Source organism: Oncorhynchus gorbuscha, linkage group LG17 (assembly GCF_021184085.1).
Source record: "Oncorhynchus gorbuscha isolate QuinsamMale2020 ecotype Even-year linkage group LG17, OgorEven_v1.0, whole genome shotgun sequence".
Classification (NCBI taxonomy): Eukaryota; Metazoa; Chordata; class Actinopteri; order Salmoniformes; family Salmonidae; genus Oncorhynchus; species Oncorhynchus gorbuscha.
This window is the reverse complement of record NC_060189.1, coordinates 20,820,469-20,842,524: the sequence shown is the minus strand read 5'-3', so window position 1 is coordinate 20,842,524 and position 22,056 is coordinate 20,820,469. Positions and strand designations below refer to the sequence as shown.

Genomic DNA, 22,056 nt, shown 5'->3' with positions numbered 1-22,056 from the left:
GTATTTGTTGCAGGCAAAGATCAGGGCTTAATCTTTGAAATGGAGTCAATGGTTCGGTTCCATTCTAGCCCATTAGGCAGATGATTTCTTGGTCCCAGAAGCCCAGATGAGAGCCCTGGTCCCAGAGGCCCAGATGATTTCCTGGTCCCAGAAGCTCAGATGATTTCGTGGTCCCAGAAGCCCAAATGAGAGCCCTGGTCCCAGAAACCCAGATTATTTCCTGGTCCCAGAAGCCCAGATGATTTCCTGGTCCCAGAAGCTCAGATGATTTCCTGGTCCCAGAAGCCCAAATGAGAGCCCTGGTCCCAGAAGCCCAGATGATTTCCTGGTCCCAGAAGCCCAGATGATTTCCTGGTCCCTGAAGCCCAGATGATTTCCTGGTCCCAGAATCCCAGATGAGAGCCCTGGTCCCAGAAGCCCAGATTATTTCCTGGTCCCAGAAGCACAAATGAGAGCCCTGGTCCCAGAAGCCCAGATGATTTCCTGGTCCCAGAAGCACAGATGAGAGCCCTGGTCCCAGAAACCCAGATTATTTCCTGGTCCCAGAAGCCCAGATTATTTCCTGGTCCCAGAAGCCCAGATGATTTCCTGGTCCCAGAAGCACAGATGATTTCCTGGTCCCAGAAGCACAGATGATTTCCTGGTCCCAGAAGCACAGATGATTTCCTGGTCCCAGAAGCACAGATGATTTCATGGTTCCAGAAGCACAGATGATTTACTGGTCCCAGAAGCCCAGATGATTTCCTGGTCCCAGAAGCACAGATGATTTCCTGGTCCCAGAAGCCCAGATGATTTCCTGGTCCCAGAAGCACAGATTATTTCCTGGTCCCAGAAGCCCAGATGATTTCCTGGTCCCAGAAGCCCAGATGAGAGCCCTGGTCCCATCCATCTCCTGACTGCTACTCCCTCTCTCCACTCCTCCACATACAGCTCCTCTCCACACTCCACTCTATTTCTGTCTACTATTACTGCACAGTACCTGCATACTTCTACTACTAAGACTTATTTTTGTTGTTTCTTGCCGTCTTTTCAAAATATAACTTTTTTATATACATTTAAAAAAGGATTATTAGTTATTTAATGTCATTGTCTATAACTGTTCTCTACTTTGTGATGTATTTGTATTATGTGGACCCCAGGAAGAGTAGCTTTTGCATGTGCAGTAGCTAATAGGGATCCTAATAAACTAAACTAAACTTGCGAGTGAGTGGGTGATATCTGTGAGAAGTTCACTACGGTGCAATGTTGTGTGTGAGACTTCTCTTCAACATCAGTGGATATGTTTGTGTTACACTGCTCGCTAAACGCCCCTCTGTGATGATGTGCCAACAGAAAAAGGATGTGCGCATGCTACGCTTCATCCAGGAAGTGAACACCACCACCCGCTCCTGTGCATTATGGGACTTGGCGGAGGAGACCGACTACATTGTGCACGTGCAGTCCATCAGCATGAGTGGGCCCATGAGTCCGCACAGCGAACCCCTGCGCTTCCGGACACCCAAGGAGGCCGAGACACAGGCCTCCAAGAGTAAAGGTAAACACCTCAACAAGCAAATACACACAGTACTTAAGGTAAAAACTAAGTCTAAAGTACTTCTCCGGGTTCCTGTACCTTATTATAATACACGTATAGTGCCAAAAAAGAACGAGGAAACTCTGTGCACAGCAGTGCCTCAACATACCATGTCTAGAGTACAGCCTGCAGTTGGACTCTTTACAACTCTTGACAGATTACGTAAAGGCCAATTCAAATCAATAGGGACACAAAGCATGAAATGAAGTTCCACAACAGAATGCTCTTAAACATCAAGCACTCTTACCACAATTCCTGAATACAATACCTTCAGAGTGCTCTTCATGATGTATTGATGTGTCTACCCCAACTGCCCACAGGCCCTGCCCTGTGCTGGCACCCCTTACCTCACCCCCCTCGCTACCTCGCTCCTTCACTCACTACTCACCCCCCTCGCCGCCTCGCTCCTTCACTTACTACCCCTCCACCTCTCTGCCTCGCTCCTTCACTCACTACTCACCCCCCTCGCCGCCTCGCTCCTTCACTCACGACTCACCCCCTCGCTGCCTCGCTCCTTCACTCACTACTCACCCCCTCGCCGCCTCGCTCCTTCACTCACTACTCACCCCCTCGCCGCCTCGCTCCTTCACTTACTACCCCTCCACCTCTCTGCCTCGCTCCTTCACTTACTACCCCTCCACCTCTCTGCCTCACTCCTTCACTCACTACTCACCCCCCTCGCCACCTCGCTCCTTCACTCACTACCCCTCCACCTCGCTGCCTCGCTCCTTCACTCACTACTCACCCCCCTCGCCGCCTCGCTCCTTCACTCGCTACTCACCCCCTCGCCGCCTCGCTCCTTCACTTACTACCCCTCCACCTCTCTGCCTCGCTCCTTCACTCACTACTCATCCCCCTCGCAACCTCGCTCCTTCACTCACTACCCCTCCACCTCGCTGCCTCACTCCTTCACTCACTACTCACCCCCCTTGCTGCCTTGCTCCTTCACTCACTACTCACCCCCTCGCCGCCTCGTTCCTTCACTCACTCCTCACTCACACTCACAGGAAGCAGAGGCAAGGACAGCAAGGGGCTTGTGATTCTGGGAACACTTCTGTCACGGGCATAGGCTGTTTGCACACACGGCCGTAGGCGCGCACACATGCACACACGCGCACACACACACTAACACACATACACTTCTCGCATGTAACTTAGTAGAGACATTCTCATGATTCTCAGCTAGGAGAAACTAGCAGAAAATGCTACCAACAGCTCCATCACATTGATGTCCAGTCCCTAGGGTCCCCAACCTTCTCAGAGCTACATCCATATAGGTGGATGAGAGGAGACGAGACCCTGTGCAGTGAAAGTGGTGGTAGTGTATGAGCGATGGCTAGGCTGAGATTAGATGGATCTGGCTGAGGCTGATTTGTGCATGCCTCTGAGAAGTGTTTGTTTCCCTGTGTAAAGCCAGGCAGACACCTTGAAAAATGACTGTAGAGTTGAGGTGTGACATCCATCTTTCTCCCTCTCTTTCCATCCCTCTCTTTCTATCCTCTCTCTCTCTCTCTCTCTCTCTCTACATCCCTCTCTTTCCATCCCTCTCTCTCTCTCTACCTCTACATCCCTCTCTTTCCATCCCTCTCTTTCCATCCCTCTCTTTCTATCCCTCTCTCTCTCTCTACATCCCTCTCTTTCCATCCCTCTCTTTCCATCCCTCTCTCTCTCTCTACCTCTCTTTCCATCCCTCTCTTTCCATCCCTCTCTTTCTATCCCTCTCTCTCTCTCTACATCCCTCTCTTTCCATCCCTCTCTCTCTCTCTACATCCCTCTCTTTCCATCCCTCTCTCTCTCTCTACATCCCTCTCTTTCCATCCCTCTCTTCACATCAAGCCACACTGTAAACCTGGCTCAGAGTACTACCTACAACACTTTGCCAGGAAGGGGCAACACACACACACACACACACACACACACACACACACACACACACACACACACACACACACACACACACACACACACACACACACACACACACACACACACACACACACACACACACACACACACACACACACACACACACACACACACACAAACACACACACAGTTGCTTTGTTGTAATAGCAATGTTCAGTAGTGTTGGCAGCGCAATGGTACTATTACCATTAGTAGAAGCAGGAGTCAAAGTTTATGATGATTTGTGTATTCATACGCTACATTTACAAAAGTATATGGACACCCCTTCAAATTATTGGAGTCGGCTATTTCAGCCACACCTGTTCCTGACAGGTCAAATCGAGCACACAGCCATGCAATCTCCATAGACAAACATTGAATGGCCTTTCTGAAGAGGTCAGTGACTTTCAACGTGGCAATGTCATAGGATGCCAACTTTCCAACAAGTCCGTTAGTCAAATTTCTGATGTGCTAGCTCTAAACCCGGTCAACTTTGAGTGCTGTTACTGTGAAGTGGAAACTTCTAGGAGCAACAATGGCTCAGCTGCAAAGTGGTAGGAACAGGGCAAATAGAACAGGACCGCCAAGTGCTGTCCTCTGTTGCAACACTCACTACGGAGTTCCAAACAGCCTCTGGAAGCAACATCAGCACAATAACTGCCATTTACTGTTCATCAGGAGCTTCATGAAATGGGTTTCCATGGCCGAACAGCCGCACACAAGCCTAAAATCACCATGGGCAATGCCAAGCGTCGGCTGGAGTGGTGTAAATCTCGTACCCATTGGACTCTCAAGCAGTGGAAACGCGTACTCTGGAGTGATGAATCACGCTTCACCATCTGGCAGTACGACGGATGAATCTGGGTTTGGTGTATGTCAGGGGAACACTACATGCCCCAATGTGTGCCAAATGTAAAGTTTGGTGGAAGAGGAATAAAGGCCTGGGGCTGTTTTTAATGATTCGGGCTAGGCCCCTTAGTTCCAGTGAAAGGAAATCTTAATGCTACAGCATACAATAACATTCTAGACGATTCTGTACTTCCAACTTCGTGGCAACAGTTTGGGGAAGGTTCTTTCCTGTTTCAGCAAGACAATGTTGACAATGCATGACAATACTGTTCACAAAACGAGGTGGTTTGTCGAGATCGGTGTGGAAGAACTTGACTGGCCTGTACAGAGCTCTGACCTCAACCCCATTGAACACCTTTGGAATGAATTGGAATGCCGACTGCAAGCCAGGCCTAATAGCCCAACATCAGTGCTGACTTCACTAATGATCTTGTGACTGAAGGGAAGCAATGTTCTAACATCTGGTGGAAAGTCGTTCGGGAAGACTGGAGACTGTTGTAGCAGCAAAGGAGGGACCAACTCCATATTAATGCCCATCATTTTGGAATGAGATCTTCGATGAGCAGGTGTCCATAGACGCTTCGTCATGTAACGTATATTTATGTGTTGTGAAATCCAATGAGGCCATTTAGAATAGACATCCCACTCAAGGGCACAACATCCCACTCAAGGGCACCACTCTGGGACTCAACAGCCTTCTGGTTCAGCTCAGACATCCATTTCTCAGAACACTGCACCATATCACACAAACACAGAGAGATCTATGTACAAACAATCACACTTTACCATCCCACACAAACACATACACACACTTTTTTTTATACATACCGGTAAACACTGACTGCACCATTTAACAGACACTGCAGTAAACACTGCAATGAACATCACACACACGCATCCATTTCCCCAAGCACTACACCATCGCACATACCAACCAAGTTCACCCACACATTGCATCCCAAAAGCACACAGTCATCATACTAAGGGAGAGATGACCTGTGCTAAATGTACCGTCCTCTCAAATGACTCTCTCGGTATTGCATAACCTCTCTGGCAGTCTCATATACACAGTGACATGTATTTATGGATCCCAAGGGAAGCCACCAAAAAAAAGTGTCAAGGGAAGCCAGTTTGGATTTGTCTTTCCTCCAATCATATCACATTGAGAACAATTGACAGAAAAACTTTAATAGTTGCATCTCATTGTGTGGTTGTCCGGTGGCTAGATAGTTAAAATTGGTCCTTTCCTAAAATAGCCGTGGATGGAGATAGGGATTTGAGCTTATGGTTTTACTTAATTCTCCATAGTGGCCAATAATAAGAACTGCGATTCTGATCAAACCATAAATTCATACATTGTTCCCCTGGCCTGAGCGGATGGAAGTTCAGTATGTAGCTAGATGTAGAAGGCTAATGTTAACTAGATAACGTTGCCCAGGAAAGGAAGTTAGGCTAGCGAACAAGCATTTTCACCAGGTAGCCTAGGGCAGTGGTTCCCAAACTTTTTATAGTCCTGTACCCCTTCAAACACTCAACCTCCAGGTGCGTACCCCCTCTAGCACCAGGTTCAGCACAATCTCAAATGTTGTTTTCTGCCATCATTGTAAGCCTGGCACACAGACAATGTACGATACATTTCTTAAACATAAGAATTCGTTTTTGTCACAACCCGGCTCGTGGGACGTGACAAAGAGCTCTTATGGGACCAGGGCACAAGAAATAATATAATAATAATCTTTACTTAACCATCTTACATATAAAACCTTATTTGTTCATCAAAAATTGGGAATAACTCATCACAGGTTAATGAGGAGGGTGCACGACTGAGTCTGGTGCACATTAGATAGTACCCGCAAAACACCAGTCTCAACTTCAACATTGAAGAGGAGACTCCGGGATGCTGGACTTATAGGCAGAGTTGCAAAGAAAAAGCCATATCTCAGACTGGCTAATAAAAATAAAAGATTAAGATGGTCAAAAGAACACAGACACTGGACAGAGGAACAGCATCCCGGAGTCGCCTCTTCACTGTTGACATTGAGACTGGTGTTTTGCGGGTACTATTTAATGAAGCTGCAAGTTGAGGCCTTGTGAGGCGTCTGTTTCTCAAACTAGACACTCTAATGTACTTGTCCTCTTGCTCAGTTGTGCACCGGGGTCTCCCACTCCTCTTTCTATCCTGGTTAGAGCCAGTTTGCGCGGTTCTGTGAAGGGAGTAGCACACAGCGTTGTACGAGATCTTCCGTTTCTTGGCAATTTCTCACATGAAATAGCCTTCATTTCTCAGAACAAGAATAGACTTACGAGTTTCAGAAGAAAGTGTTTTGTTTCTAGCCATTTTGAGCCTGTAATCGAACCCACAAATGCTGATGCTCCAGATACTCAACTAGTCTAAAGAAGAACAGTTTTATTGCTTCTTTAATCCGCACAACAATTTTCAACTGTGCTAACGTAATTGCAAAAGGGTTTTCCAATAATCAATCAGCCTTTTAAAATGATAAACTTGGATTAGCTAACACAACGTGCCATTGGAATATAGGGGTGATGGTTGCTGATAATGGGCCTCTGTATGCTTATGTAGATAGTCCATAAAAAATCAACCGTTTCCAGCTACAATAGTAATTTACATTAACAATGTCTACACTATATTCTGATCATTTTAATAGTTTTTTAATATACAAAAAAGGTGCTTGTCTTTCAAAAACAAGGAAATGTTTAAGTGACCCCAAACTTTTGAACGGTTCTGAAGCAATTTCAGCATTGCTTTGCTGTGTGCTTGGGATCATTGTCCCGTTGGAACGTAAATCTTCTTTCCAGTCTAAGGTCGGTTGCACTCTGAAGCAGGTTCTCTTCAAGATTTGCCTGTAATTGGCTCCATTCATTGTCCCCTCTATCCTTACCAGTCCCTGTCTCTGAAAAGCATCCCCATAGCATGAAGCTGCCACCACCATGCTTCACGGGAATGGATGGCGTTATATGGGTGATGAGCTGTGCCAGGTTTTCTCCAGACATAGCGCTTTGCATTCAGCCCAAAATGTTCAAATATGTCTCATCAGAACACATCATAGTTAAACTTATGCTCTCTTTCACCTGCCTTATTGCAAACTCCAGGCGTGTTGTCGTGCCTTTTTCTCGGGAGTGGCTTCCGTCTAGCCCCTCCCCCATAAAGCTCAGATTGATGAAGTGCTGTAGAGACTGTTTTCCTTCTGGCAGGATCTCCCATCTCAGCCAAGGAACATTGTAGTTCTATCAGAGTGGTTATTGGGTTCTTGGTCACCTCCCTGACCAAGGTCCTTCTTGGCTGGTTACTCAATTTGGTTGGACGGCCAGCTCTAGGCAGAGCCTGGATAGTTCCATATCAGTTCAATTTCCCAATGACGGAGACCACTGTGCTATTGGAAACATTCAACACTCTGGATATTGTTTATACCCTTTCTCAGATATGCAGTACCAGTCAAAAGTTTAGACACACCTACTCATTCAAGGGTTTCTCTTTATTTTTACTATTTTCTACATTGTGGAATAATAGTGAAGATATCAAAACTATGAAATAACACATATGGAATCATGTAGTAACCAAATATGTGTTCAACAAATCAAAATATATTTTATATTTGAGATTCTTCAAAGTAGCCACCCTTTGCCTTTATGACAGCTTGGCATTCTCTCAACCAGCTTCATGAACTAGTCACCTGGAATGGATTTCAAGTAACAAGTGTGTCTTGTTAAAAGTTAATTTGTAGAGTTTATTTCCTTCTTAATGCGTTTGAGCCAATCAGTTGTGTTGTGACAAGGTAGGGGTGGTATACAGAAGATAGCCCTATTTGGTAAAAGACCAAGCCCATATTATGGCAAGAACAGCTCAAATAAGCAAAGAGAAATGACAGTCCAACATTACTTTAAGACATGAAGGTCGGTCAATCTGGAAAATTTAAATAACTTAAAGTTTCTTCAAGTGTAGTCACAAAAACCATCAAGCGCTATGATGAAACTGGCTCTCATGCGAACCGCCACAGGAAAGGAAGACCCAGAGTTTCCTCTGCTGCAGAGGATAAGTTCATTAGAGTTACCAGCCTCAGAAACTGCAGCCCAAATAAATGCTTCACAGAGTTCAAGTAACAGACACATGTCAACATCAACTGTTCAGAGGAGACTGCATGAATCAGGCCTTCATGGCCAAATTGCTGGAAAGAAGCCACTACTAAAGGACACCAATAATAAGAAGAGACTTGCTTGGGCCAAAAACACGAGCAATGGACATTAGACTGGTGGAATTTGAGATGTTTGTTTCCAACCGCCAGGTCTTTGTGAGATGCAGAGTAGGTGAACGGATTATCTCCGCATGTGTGGTTCCCAACGTGAAGCATGGAGGAGGAGGCGTGCTGGTGTGGGGGTGCTTTGCTGATGACACTATCAGTGATTTATTTAGAATTCAATGCACACTTAACTAGCATGGCTACCACAACATTCTGCAGCAATACGCCATCCCATCTGGTTTGCGTTTAGTGGGACTATCATTTGTTTTTCAGCAGAACAATGACCCAAAACACACCTCCAGGCTGTGTAAGGGCCATTTGACCAAGAAGGAGAGTGATGGAGTGCTACATCAGATGACCTGGTCTCCACAATCACCTGACCTCAATCCCATTGAGATGGTTTGGGATGAGTTGGACCGCAGAGTGATGGAAAAGCAGCGGCTACATTGCGCAACTGGTCACCTGATGGCTCCCAGAGATTATTTCTCGTGTAAAATACAGAGGTAGCCATTATTCCAATCGGTCCTACTGAAAAACCAATTGTCCCGGTGGATATATTATCGAATAGATATTTGAAAAACACCTTGAGGATTGATTATAAACAACGTTTGCCATGTTTCTGTCGATATTATGGAGCTAATTTGGAATATTTTTTTAATAATAGTTTTTGTGACTGCAATTTCCGGGTGATTTCTCAGCCAAACGCGAAGATCGAACGGAGCTAATTCGCCTACAAAAATAATATTTTTGGAAAAAAGGAACATTGTCTATCTAACTGGGAGTCTCATGAGTGAAAACATCCGAAGCTCATCAAAGGTAAACGATTTAATTGGATTGCTTTTCTGATTGCAATTGCTTTTTTGATTGCAATTCGTGACCAAGTTACCTGCTGCTAGCTGGACAAAATGCTATGCTAGGCTATCGATAAACTTACACAAATGCTTGTCTAGCTTTGGCTGTAAAGCATATTTTGAAAATCTGAGATGACAGGGTGATTAACAAAAGGTTAAGCGGTGTCTCAATATATTTCACTTGTGATTTTCATGAATAGGAATATTTTCTGGGAATATTTATGTCCGTTGCGTTATGCTAATGAGTGTCAGTCGATGATTACGCTCCCTCATGCGGGATCGGGAGTCATTAGAGGTTAACACTTTTTTGGTTACTACAATATTTTATATGTGTTATTTCACAGTTTTGATGTCTTCACTATTATTCTACAATGTAGAAAATAGAAAGAATGAGGAAAAACGATGAGAAGGTGTGTCCAAACGTTTGACTGGTACTGCATGCCTCATCACAACTCTATCTCAGACATCTACAGACAGTCCCTTGGACTTCATGTATAGTTTCTGCTCTGACATACACTGTCAACTGTGGGACCTTATATAGACAGGTGTGTTTCTTTCTAAATAAATCATGTCCAAACAAGTGAATTGGCCACAGGTGGACTCCAATTAAGTTGTATTAAGGCTGTAAGACAACAAAATGTGGGGTATGAATACTTTCGGAATGCACTGTATGTGTTTGTTTCTCAAGACCATAGATATAGAACAGACATGTGGTCTGTGCCTAAGACTCCGATGAGGGAGGTTTTCTAGAGTGACCGGTGGGATGTCTGCAAAACAGTACTGCAGTTAAACAGATGTATAACACTCCAATACAATTTCTCTACTTGCAGCTATATGGCATACAGTTGACCATGTCCCTGAATGTACCCACCTGCAAACTCCCTACTCTACACACAGTACGCCCCACCTCTTACTGTCTGCAGGGGACTCAATCTGTCTCTGGGACTGGAGACTGTGTGTCCGTGACATTAGAGCTGGCCAATATTAGCCACGTGGAGGCCATCTGGCAGTGGTGTCAGTAGCGTTTGGCTGTTCAGCTTTGATTTGTTAATGCCCATCGATTGACTGAATCGCTCATTGGGAGAACATGCAGGAGGGTAGTGGAGCTACCCAGGGCCCTCAGAATGTCAGAGTCACTGCCTTCTTCTGTTTGGTCTTTAAATGGGGTGCACTCAATATGCTGTTGTGTGGTAAACTTTAGCCAGCAATCTCCTGAAGTCGCAAACAGTCCAATATGTGATGTTGCTTTCAGTTGCTTTGTATGAGTGGACCATGAACACACAGAAACATAGGCCACACATGCATGCAAACACACACACACACACACACACACACACACACACACACACACACACACACACACACACACACACACACACACACACACACACACACACACACACACACACACACACACACACACACACACACACACACACACACACACACACACACACACACACAAACAACTCTGATTCTTTTTGGCGCTTTATTTGTAATAATAATGATTATTGAGTTCTGTCTAGGCCCAGCACAATCATTCCTGGCTGCTGTGATTAACTGTCTCTCTCCAACCCATTTAGAGTGGGGATCCCCACTGGCCCTGCCTCTACCTTATGTATTCACTTCATGCTCAGCTTCTGCTGAATAATTTGACACTATTAGCCTCTCTCAGACAGAGTGATCTAATAGGGGCGTCTGCTGTGAGTTTCCCACATAGCAGCGCTCTTCATTGGGGAGCTACGCCGAACAAAAATCTAAACAAAAATATAAACGCAACATGTAAACATGTAAAGTCCCATGGTTCATGAGCTGAAATAAAAGATCACAGAAATGTTCCATATGCACAAAAAGCTTATTTCTCTAAAATGTTGTGCACATATTTGTTTACATCCCTGTTTGTGAGCATTTCTCTACCTGACAGGTGTGGCATATCAAGAAGATGATTAAATAGCATACTCATTACACAGGTGCACCTCGTGCTGGGGACAATAAAAGGCCAGTCTACAATGTGCAGTTTTGTCACACAACACAATGCTACAGAAGTCTCAAGTTTTGAGGGAGCGTGCAATTGGCATGCTGACTGCAGGAATGTCCACCAGAGCTGTTGCCAGAGAATGTTGCCACATGTATGGCATTGTGTAGGTGAGCAGGTGTGCTGATGTAAACATTGTGAACAGTGTGCTACATGGTGGAGGTGGGGTTATGGTATGGGCAGGCAGGCATAAGCTACGGACACCGAACTCAATTGCATTTTATTGATGGCAATTTGAAAGCACAAAAATACATTGACGAGATCCTGAGGCCCATTGTGGGGCCCATTTTATGTCATGTTTTGTCTTAGATTGTCTTGTCATTTTGCTTTTCCCTCTGTTCATTTTCCCCCCGCTGGTCTTTTTAGGTTCGTTCCCCTTTTTCTCTCTCCCTTCCTCTCTCTCTTCTCTCTATCGTTCCGTTCCTGCTCCCAGCTGTTCCTATTCCCCTAATCAATCATTTAGTCTTCCCACACCTGTTCCTTATCTTTTCCCCTGATTAGAGTCCCTATTTCTTCCCTTGTTTTCCGTTCCTGTCCTGTCGGATCCTTGTCTATTGTTCACCGTGCTGTGTCTGTGTATCGCCCTGTCGTGTCGTGTTTCCCTCAGATGCTGCGTGGAGAGCAGGTGTCTGAGTCTGCTAGGTTCAAGTGCCTTCCCGAGGCAACCTGCAGTTCTTGATCGAGTCTCCAGTCTGTTCTCGTCATTACGAGTGGAATTATGTCTTATGTTTGTAGAATTACTTTACTGGATTAAAGACTCTGTTTTCGCCAAATCGCTTTTGGGTCCTCATTCACCTGCATGACATTTTATGTATTAGTTATCTGTGACCAACAGATGCATATATGTAGTCACAGAGGCTGAGGCTGTACACAAGTTTTTAGGGTTGTGTCAGAATCACCTGAAATCGTGAAAAACCTGGTCTGTTTGAAGCAGTGCTAATTGACAGAGAGACAGTGATGAGTGGTGCCATTCTGGGACTGGAGAGGAATAGCAAGATCAGTCTACAATACACTGTCAGCAGACAGTTCTATCCAGCTAACAAGGAGCAGACCAACTACAGTGTATGTATAGTTACAGTAGAGAGGAGAGGGTATACGGGGCTCACTGGGGTTATGCCCTTCCTATTCAAATGACGACACTCCCCCATCATTAATCTGGCCTGTTGTGAGCACCAGTGGAGTTATTTAATAAGATGCCAGTTACCAACAATAACTCTGATGATGGTGTTGCCATGGTGACCAAATGATTGTGCTGCTGTATCTTGACCCTCCAGACGAGGTGACCATGGAGGAAGTGGGAGCTCAGCTGAGGGCGGGGGAGTTCATCATTATCGTGGTGGTGCTGATCATGTGGGCAGGTGAGGGGTGGAATGTTCCAAAGGTCAGAGTGCTACCTACACACTAGGGATACAACATTCCAGAAAGTTTCCCCAAATTCCCAGGTGTTCCAGAAATATTTGGAGGATTCTGCATTTCCTGCTTATTCTGTGAATCTTCCAACCAGGATTATTGGAAATCCTGGAAATTTTGTGAAATTTACCGGAATTTCACAACCCTACCACACACACACACCACAGACCATCACACATACACCCTCAAGAGTGTAGAACAAAGGAAGGGTATATTTTTAACAAATATTGTCCACAATTTGAAGTAATTTGTCCTTGTAAAATTATTTCCGTCTGCTCTTCACTTCGGTAATGTGGTTGTTATTTACGATCTGTCTGTGTGTGCCCTCTTCTCCTCTCTCTGTCAGGTGTGATTGCTCTCTTCTGCCGTCAGTATGACATCATCAAAGACAACGAGCCCAACAACAACAAGGACAAAGCCAAGACCTCATCAGAGTGCAGTACTCCGGAGCACCCAACGGGGGGGCTGTTGCGCAGTAAGGTATAACCCCCCCACCCCCTCCACACTGAGTCCCAACCGACACCGGGCAGGTGAATCGTCCCAGCGACTTAAAACCTTCCACTTCCACCAGCACCTAGCACAGTAACACACATAGTACCATCAGGGCAACGCCCACCCTATAACAGAACATGCATTGATTTACCAGCATTTTTGGCAGCACTTCGTCCTAAAAAACACAGTTAAAATGCAAACATGCATCTCTCTCAGGATATAAACCACAACAGTGCTATAAAGCCAAACGCCTTTCAATCAATGCACAAACAGCCCATTTGCTGCTGGCATGATTGTCCCATGTCCATTCGCTCCTCTCCATCTCCCTCAACAACTGGCTGATGCCCTCTGGTCATCTCCGATCAAGCCAACTAGACCAATTCTGACACTAAAATGATCAAATACCCTCTATCTCCCTTCCACAGAAAGAGCATCACAAGACCAAGGCATCCTCCCATTTTGTCCAGGTGCTCCGTGCTCATAGCAGAATGACGCTTTATTCAAGGTTTAGAGAGGGGCCTTCATCTTTCTCATCACTGCTGTTCCCCTTCTTCCCCTCTACAGTTCCCCAAGAACAATAACAACAACAACCGTACTCCATCTGTGAACATCATCGAGCTGTGATGACTAGGACCCCCTCTAATCCAAAGGACTGAGTGTCTTCTGAACAGAGCAACCAAAATGCCCGTTATGCCCATCTGCTTGTTAGGGTGAGGCTGGGACTGTGGGCGCGCCCCCTTGGCCGTGCCCAGCCCTTTGGCATGGGGCTTGGATGTGAACTGGGCCCCCAGGACTCCAGGGGTTAGGCCTCAAAGAAGAGGCTCTAGGTGTGATAGCAGGACTGTGGCTGTCACTGCTCTAATCACTGCCACAGGGCCAAGGAGATAAGGGCCAAATGATTCAGCTGTAAGCTGAGAAACAGACGGGAGATATGAACATGGCCAGGGGACTGCAGGTAACCAGGGCCAGAGGCCATCTCTCTATTAGCTTCAGTGCAGGCTGCTGAGGGGAGGACAGCTCATAATAATGGCTAGAACATAGTTTTATTATTATGATCCGTCCTCCCCTCAGCAACCTCCACTGCTCAGCATGTTATCAATGAACTGAAACACACTGTTTCCCCCCTGTTCACCATGCTTCAACCGAGGCTGGAGCACTGAGAACCGTGTGAAAGTGAATTCCACCTGTTTCTCTCTTAAACAGTAACCTTGTTTCTTTATTTATGTGTCTCCTACCAAGCTCTTGCTGTAAGGCACATACTGCCTTTGATACTGCCATAGATCTCCCTATGGTTATCTAGATCTCCCTATGGTTATATACATCTCCCTGTGATTATATAGACGTCCCTATGGTTATCTAGATCTCCCTATGTTTATATAGACCTCCCTATGGTTATATAGACCTCCCTATGGTTATCTAGACCTCCCTATGGTTATCTATACCTCCCTATGGTTATCTAGATCTCCCTATGTTTATATAGACCTCCCTATGTTTAAATCGACCTCCCTATGGTTATATAGACCACCCTATGTTTATATCGACCTCCCTATGTTTATATAGACCTCCCTATGGTTATATAGACCTCCCTATGTTTATATCGACCTCCCTATGGTTATATAGACCTCCCTATGGTTATATAGACCTCCCTATGTTTATATAGACCTCCCCATGGTTATATAGACCTCCCTATGGTTATCTAGATCTCCCTATGTTTATATAGACCTCCCTATGTTTATATCGACCTCCCTATGGTTATATAGACCTCCCTATGTTTATATCGACCTCCCTATGGTTATATAGACCTCCCTATGTTTATATCGACCTCCCTATGTTTATATAGACCTCCCTATGTTTATATAGACCTCCCCATGGTTATATAGACCTCCCTATGGTTATCTAGATCTCCCTATGTTTATATAGACCTCCCTATGTTTATATCGACCTCCCTATGGTTATATAGACCTCCCTATGTTTATATCGACCTCCCTATGGTTATATAGACCTCCCTATGTTTATATCGACCTCCCTATGTTTATATAGACCTCCCTATGGTTATCTAGATCTCCCTATGGTTATATAGATCTCCCTATGGTTATATAGACCTCCCTATGGTTATACAGTAAAGACCTCCCTATGGTTATATAGATCTCCCTATGGTTATATAGACCTCCCTATGGTTATATAGACCTCCCTATGGTTATACAGTAAAGACCTCCCTATGGTTATATAGATCTCCCTATGGTTATATAGACCTCCCTATGGTTATATAGACCTCCCTATGGTTATCTAGATCTCCCTATGGTTATATAGATCTCCCTATGGTTATATAGACCTCCCTATGGTTATATAGTAAAGACCTCCCTATGGTTATATAGATCTCTGTGGTTATCTAGATCTCCCTATGGTTATCTAGATTTCCCTATTGTTTTCTAGATCTCACTCTGGTTAAACTCCCTGAAACATCCTCTGAGAGATGTTTTCATTCGATCAAGGAATCCAGACAACACAGGGCTAATTTGGGAGACCTATCTGACGCAAGGTGATGGCAATGACGTCAGAGCAGGATCAAAAGATTACTCAAAGATTGTGCGGCAGAATTCTCAACATATCTGGAGTATTAAAACTCGTTAGCTCTGTCAGCAGAAAGAACAATGTAATTGATAAACAAAGTTGGTCTGTGCATACACACACCAAGAAACTTCTTATTCACCATTGGTCATCTTAAATATTGAATTGTCCTTGAAAGTATGATTTTTTTTTTACTGATTAGTAGATTTATATTTTTGAAGTGTATCCTTTCTCTAATCACCTACTTTTATTAGTGAGCGTTCTAGAGAGGAGAAAGCAAATACGATTTAGGCAAGTCTTGTTAAGTTTATGGACTCACCTTTAAGAGGGACTTGACTCATGTGTATAGACTGGATGTATCTGAAGAAGGGCTAAACAGGCCTCTCCCATGTCAGCAATAACATCACTGAGTGTGGCAGTGGAGCGTCTCACACACCAGCAGGCCATGAAACACCTGGGAGGGTCACACCTGTCCACGTACTTCCCAACATTCTGAGCTCGGGGGCAACAATACTCAACAGACTTGATGCAGGGTGACTTTAAAAGGTGATTGACATTGTTAGGGTTTTTGAGGAGTTTAAATACGTTTTATTTTATGAGTATCCTTGTTTATGAAAGACCTTTCTATGAAATGCCTGCCACCTCCAACTTGCCCTGAAAGTTGCCACTAGGGTGCCCAGGCCTAATTAAAGATTTGATCACAAGCTCCATATGTTGGTTCTAAACTTTGACCCCTTTAATTCAGTCCCATCTGACACCATCACTAGTTGCCAGCTTGACAGAAGGGCTTCTACCAAAGAGGAAGCGGCGAAGCGAGAGGGATTACTCCATCAAAATGTGTCTACGATAAGCAGACTGAAAGCAGACTGATAAGCATACCGATAAGCAGACCGCCTGCCCTCCCGCCTTTGGGACAACAACTCCGATTGTTAGGGTGGGGACTAACCTAACGTAGCAGGCGTAAAGGAAACGCTTGCCCAGAGTTCCCACATCCCATTTTCAGTGGAAAATGAAGCTACGGTTGATGATAGCGCAATGGTTGAATTAATGTTGTTTCCAGGTGATTTCAATGAAACTAAGTTGAACCAACATGGAATAGACGTTGAATTAACGGCTGTGCCCAGTGGGCCGTACCCCTGAAAACCCGGATGCATCTGCTAAGGGTGGGAGGAGACTAGTCCATCTCGTCTTTATATACAGTATCTCTGCTTCTACGGACTCATCTTCTTCACCGTGTGTGAGTCCACCCTTCCCACCCCATGTACTGTGTATCACAGACACAGACAGAGGTGTCATTGACATGCTGTATGAAGAGACTATAATGTGGAGATTCTCAATGGGCCTAACAACCTCCTCCACATCCCCATGAATGGGACATCGCTGTGGTGAATGAGGTCATGTGTTTTAGGGCTGATTAAAAAAGCACTGCCTTAAATACCTAAATCTTCCATTTTCTTTGATAGGATGGAATGATAAAGGCCCAATTTGTTCCACATGTTTTCCATTTCCCCTTTCCTTGCCTCTTGTCCCATGGGAAGGCTGCAGTATGGTGGTCTGTCTGCAACCGTTTGAAGTTGGTTTATGGGAAACATGCTAAGAGAAAAACTATAATTAGATTTCAGAGCACATTCCTAAGGGATGGGTGAACGTAATGCTCAATGAAGAGCATGACAGATAAATGTGTACATACATTTTCTCCATTATTATTATGTGGTTTCTAGAAATGCTCCATATAAGTATTATTTGAGAATATATTATTATGTTTTCAGGAAATGGTTTGAGAGTCTCAAGGGCAATTTAAATATAATTTCATTGTAGAAAATGTGTTCATGATACTTCTTTGATACTTCTTTGCTTTATATTTCTATCACATTCTATGGTTGTCTTATAGCCTATATCCATTATTAAACAATCTTGTTAATTGTGAATATAGAGGAATAGAGAAATCTTAATATTTGAATATAATAATATCTTAATATTAGGAGGATGGGCTCATTGAAATTGCTGGAATGGAATGAAATGGAGTCGTACATGTGATTTCCAGTCATTACAAAGAGCCTGTCCTCCTATAGCTCCTCCCACCAGCCTCCACTGGTTTGTACAGTATCTCATGAATTACTCCAGCTCTGTTACGACTCATCACCTTCTGTGTCAGATTAGCCATTACTGAACTGTGACTGTTGACACATCAAACAGCCTTCCGCTACTCCCCACCTTCCTATCGCACACACACACACAGACCTAGACCTACACACACACACACAAAAACACTGAGGTAGCACACACTTATGCACAGCGCACGCACACACACGCACGTACTCATGCACACACACACTCTGAGGTAGCACACACGGACTAAGGTAGCACACAGTAATTCCAGCTGTACCCGTTGCGGTGCAGACAGTCCTCCCTGCAGGTGATTAACCTCGGCTGTGGGGGAGAGGCAGACTGTAATGACAGGCATAGCCCAGCGATGTGGACATGGGTTATAGAAGGACAGAGCTGACTGATAACTAATACAATGGCAGGGTTTTGTCTTTCTCTCTCTCCTCACTTCCACCTTTAATGAGAAAGACGGGAGCAGAACTCGGCTTCCATTTCTCCAATAAACTGTGATTCATGTCAGGGACAAGAGCAGGCTTCAGGCAGAGAGGGAGGAGAGAGAAAAGAAAATGAGGGAGGGAGAACGAAAGGAATGAGAAGGAGAGGGCCCATTTGATTGATTAACACAGACATATGGATGTTCGGAGGACAAACTTGGTGTTCTGCTGCATTACCCAAAGCACTTCTCACAAAAGTTTCTGTGCTGGAGGTTCAAATCAAATCAAATGTATTTATATAGCCCTTCTTACATCAGCTGATATCTCAAAGTGCTGTACAGGAACCCAGCCTAAAACCCCAAACAGCAAGCAATGCAGGTGTAGAAGCACGGTCGCTAGGAAAAACTCCCTAGAAAGGCCAAAACCTAGGAAGAAACCTAGGGAGGAACCAGGCTATGAGGGGTGGCCAGTCCTCTTCTGGCTGTGCCGGGTGGAGATTATAACAGAACATGGCCAAGATGTTCAAATGTTCATAAATGACCAGCATGGTCAAATAATAATAATCACAGTAGTTGTCGAGGGTGCAGCAAGTCAGCACCTCAGGAGTAAATGTCAGCTGGCTTTTCATAGCCGATCATCAAGAGTATCTCTACCGCTCCTGCTGTCTCTAGAAAACAGCAGGTCTGGGACAGGTAGCACGTCCGGTGAACAGGCCAGTGTTCCATAGCCGCAGGCAGAACAGTTGAAACTGGAGCAGCAGCACGGCCAGGTGGACTGGGGACAGCAAGGAGTCATCATGCCAAGTAGTTCTGAGGCATGGTCCTAGGGCTCAGGTCCTCCGAGAGAGAAAAGGAGAGAATTAGAGAGAGCATACTTAAATTCACACGGGACACCGGATAAGACAGAAGTACTCCAGATATAACAGACTGACCCTAGCCCCCCGACACATAAACGACATACAGTGCCTTGCGAAAGTATTCGGCCCCCTTGAACTTTGCGACCTTTTGCCACATTTCAGGCTTCAAACATAAAGATATAAAACTGTATTTGTTTGTGAAGAATCAACAACAAGTGGGACACAATCATGAAGTGGAACGACATTTATTGGATATTTCAAACTTTTTTAACAAATCAAAAACTGAAAAATTGGGCGTGCAAAATTATTCAGCCCCTTTACTTTCAGTGCAGCAAACTCTCTCCAGAAGTTCAGTGAGGATCTCTGAATGATCCAATGTTGACCTAAATGACTAATGATGATAAATACAATCCACCTGTGTGTAATCAAGTCTCCGTATAAATGCACCTGCACTGTGATAGTCTCAGAGGTCCGTTAAAAGCGCAGAGAGCATCATGAAGAACAAGGAACACACCAGGCAGGTCCGAGATACTGTTGTGAAGAAGTTTAAAGCCGGATTTGGATACAAAAATATTTCCCAAGCTTTAAACATCCCAAGGAGCACTGTGCAAGCGATAATATTGAAATGGAAGGAGTATCAGACCATTGCAAATCTACCAAGACCTGGCCGTCCCTCTAAACTTTCAGCTCATACAAGGAGAAGACTGATCAGAGATGCAGCCAAGAGGCCCATGATCACTCTGGATGAACTGCAGAGATCTACAGCTGAGGTAGGAGACTCTGTCCATAGGACAACAATCAGTCGTATATTGCACAAATCTGGCCTTTATGGAAGAGTGGCAAGAAGAAAGCCATTTCTTAAAGATATCCATAAAAAAGTGTCGTTTAAAGTTTGCCACAAGCCACCTGGGAGACACACCAAACATGTGGAAGAAGGTGCTCTGGTCAGATGAAACCAAAATTGAACTTTTTGGCAACAATGCAAAACGTTATGTTTGGCGTAAAAGCAACACCCTGAACACACCATCCCCACTGTCAAACATGGTGGTGGCGGCATCATGGTTTGGGCCTGCTTTTCTTCAGCAGGAACAGGGAAGATGGTTAAAATTGATGGGAAGATGGATGGAGCCAAATACAGGACCATTCTGGAAGAAAACCTGATGGAGTCTGCAAAAGACCTGAGACTGGGACAGAGATTTGTCTTCCAACAAGACAATGATCCAAAACATAAAGCAAAATCTACAATGAAATGGTTAAAAAATAAACATATCCAGGTGTTAGAATGGCCAAGTCAAAGTCCAGACCTGAATCCAATCGAGAATATGTGGAAAGAACTGAAAACTGCTGTTCACAAATGCTCTCCATCCACCCTCACTGAGCTCGAGCTGTTTTGCAAGAAGGAATGGGAGAAAATGTCAGTCTCTCGATGTGCAAAACTGATAGAGACATACCCCAAGCGACTTACAGCTGTAATCACAGCAAAAGGTGACGCTACAAAGTATTAACTTAAGGGGGCTGAATAATTTTGCATGCCCAATTTTTCAGTTTTTGATTTGTTAAAAAAGTTTGAAATATCCAATAAATGTCATTCCACTTCATGATTGTGTCCCACTTGTTGTTGATTCTTCACAAAAAAATACAGTTTTATATCTTTATGTTTGAAGCCTGAAATGTGGCAAAAGGTCGCAAAGTTCAAGGGGGCCGAATACATTCGCAAGGCACTATAAATACTGGAGGCTGAGACAGGAGGGGTTAGGAGACACTGTGGCCCCATCTGAAACCATGTGAAACTATGTGTCCTTAAGACTGCTGGTACTGATAGCTCATTGCAATCGATAGGCATCCGTCGACTCAGTAACGGATGATGATCATCTCCCTGGATGATTTCCTTTGAACTGGGTCCATGTCTGTTTGCAGTGTACCAGCACTACATCCCACAATGGCACACAGGAATTGCTTCTTTCTCATTCACCTATTTACTTGCAGAGTTGGGTATTTTACTGTCCGCATTGGATTTGGCAACTCTAAACTTTCAGTTATGTTGAGATTCATAGTCAGGGCCAAACATAACCAATACAGTGCTCAAATATTTGATTAAAAGTTGCTTAAAGTTCATTCTCAAAAAAAGTTATTGAATGAAGTGTACCTTAATAACTTTTCACTATGGTACACCGTTTGCTCTATGTTGCCAATGTAAATAAAATCATAATGGCATTCCTGTTTCAATAATATTCACACATTTAGGGCTAATGTACTGTAAAGCATATTACATTTTTGTTAAGTTGCCAACTTGCGGGCCAACCATGCGGTTTCAGTTCTGCGTTGATGGATTATCTGCTTGACTTTCTCTGTGAGCCAACACATCCTGATGTCATAGTATATATACAGTGGGATTGATCAATCATCCATGCAAGGAGGCCAACAGCATAAAAATATAATATTATTTATATGGCCAACAGTTCTCTGCAACCTTGCCATATATGAACTGGTTTCTTTGGATCAAAGTCCCTTGGGAGATACAGACTCTTTAAAATAACTCAGCTGTCAGAGGTTTCTGATATGACTTGGTGACATTTTCATCCAGTATTCAGATCAAGGTTAGGGCCCAGCTGGGGCTTCTGGGGGGATAGGTTGCTTTTTTTAAGACTGTAAGAACTTAACGTTCCACTTCGATCTTGTGGTGTTAACCCACACATTTTATATGCTGAAAAATGATGTTCG

The 22,056-nt window shown here is 44.4% G+C and overlaps 1 protein-coding gene across 1 annotated transcript in view; it reads left to right on the top strand.

The window, feature by feature from the left end:
• Window positions 1-18,870, top strand: part of LOC124001202 (fibronectin type III domain-containing protein 5-like) — a 39,898-nt gene extending 21,028 nt beyond the window's left edge. The window contains exons 3-6 of the mRNA XM_046307821.1: window positions 1,333-1,534; window positions 12,744-12,827; window positions 13,226-13,359; window positions 13,936-18,870. Coding sequence (XP_046163777.1) covers window positions 1,333-1,534; window positions 12,744-12,827; window positions 13,226-13,359; window positions 13,936-13,995 — 480 coding nt within the window. The 3' untranslated portion in view covers window positions 13,996-18,870. The remainder of the gene's footprint in view (window positions 1-1,332; window positions 1,535-12,743; window positions 12,828-13,225; window positions 13,360-13,935) is intronic.
• Window positions 18,871-22,056: the final 3,186 nt, after the last annotated feature.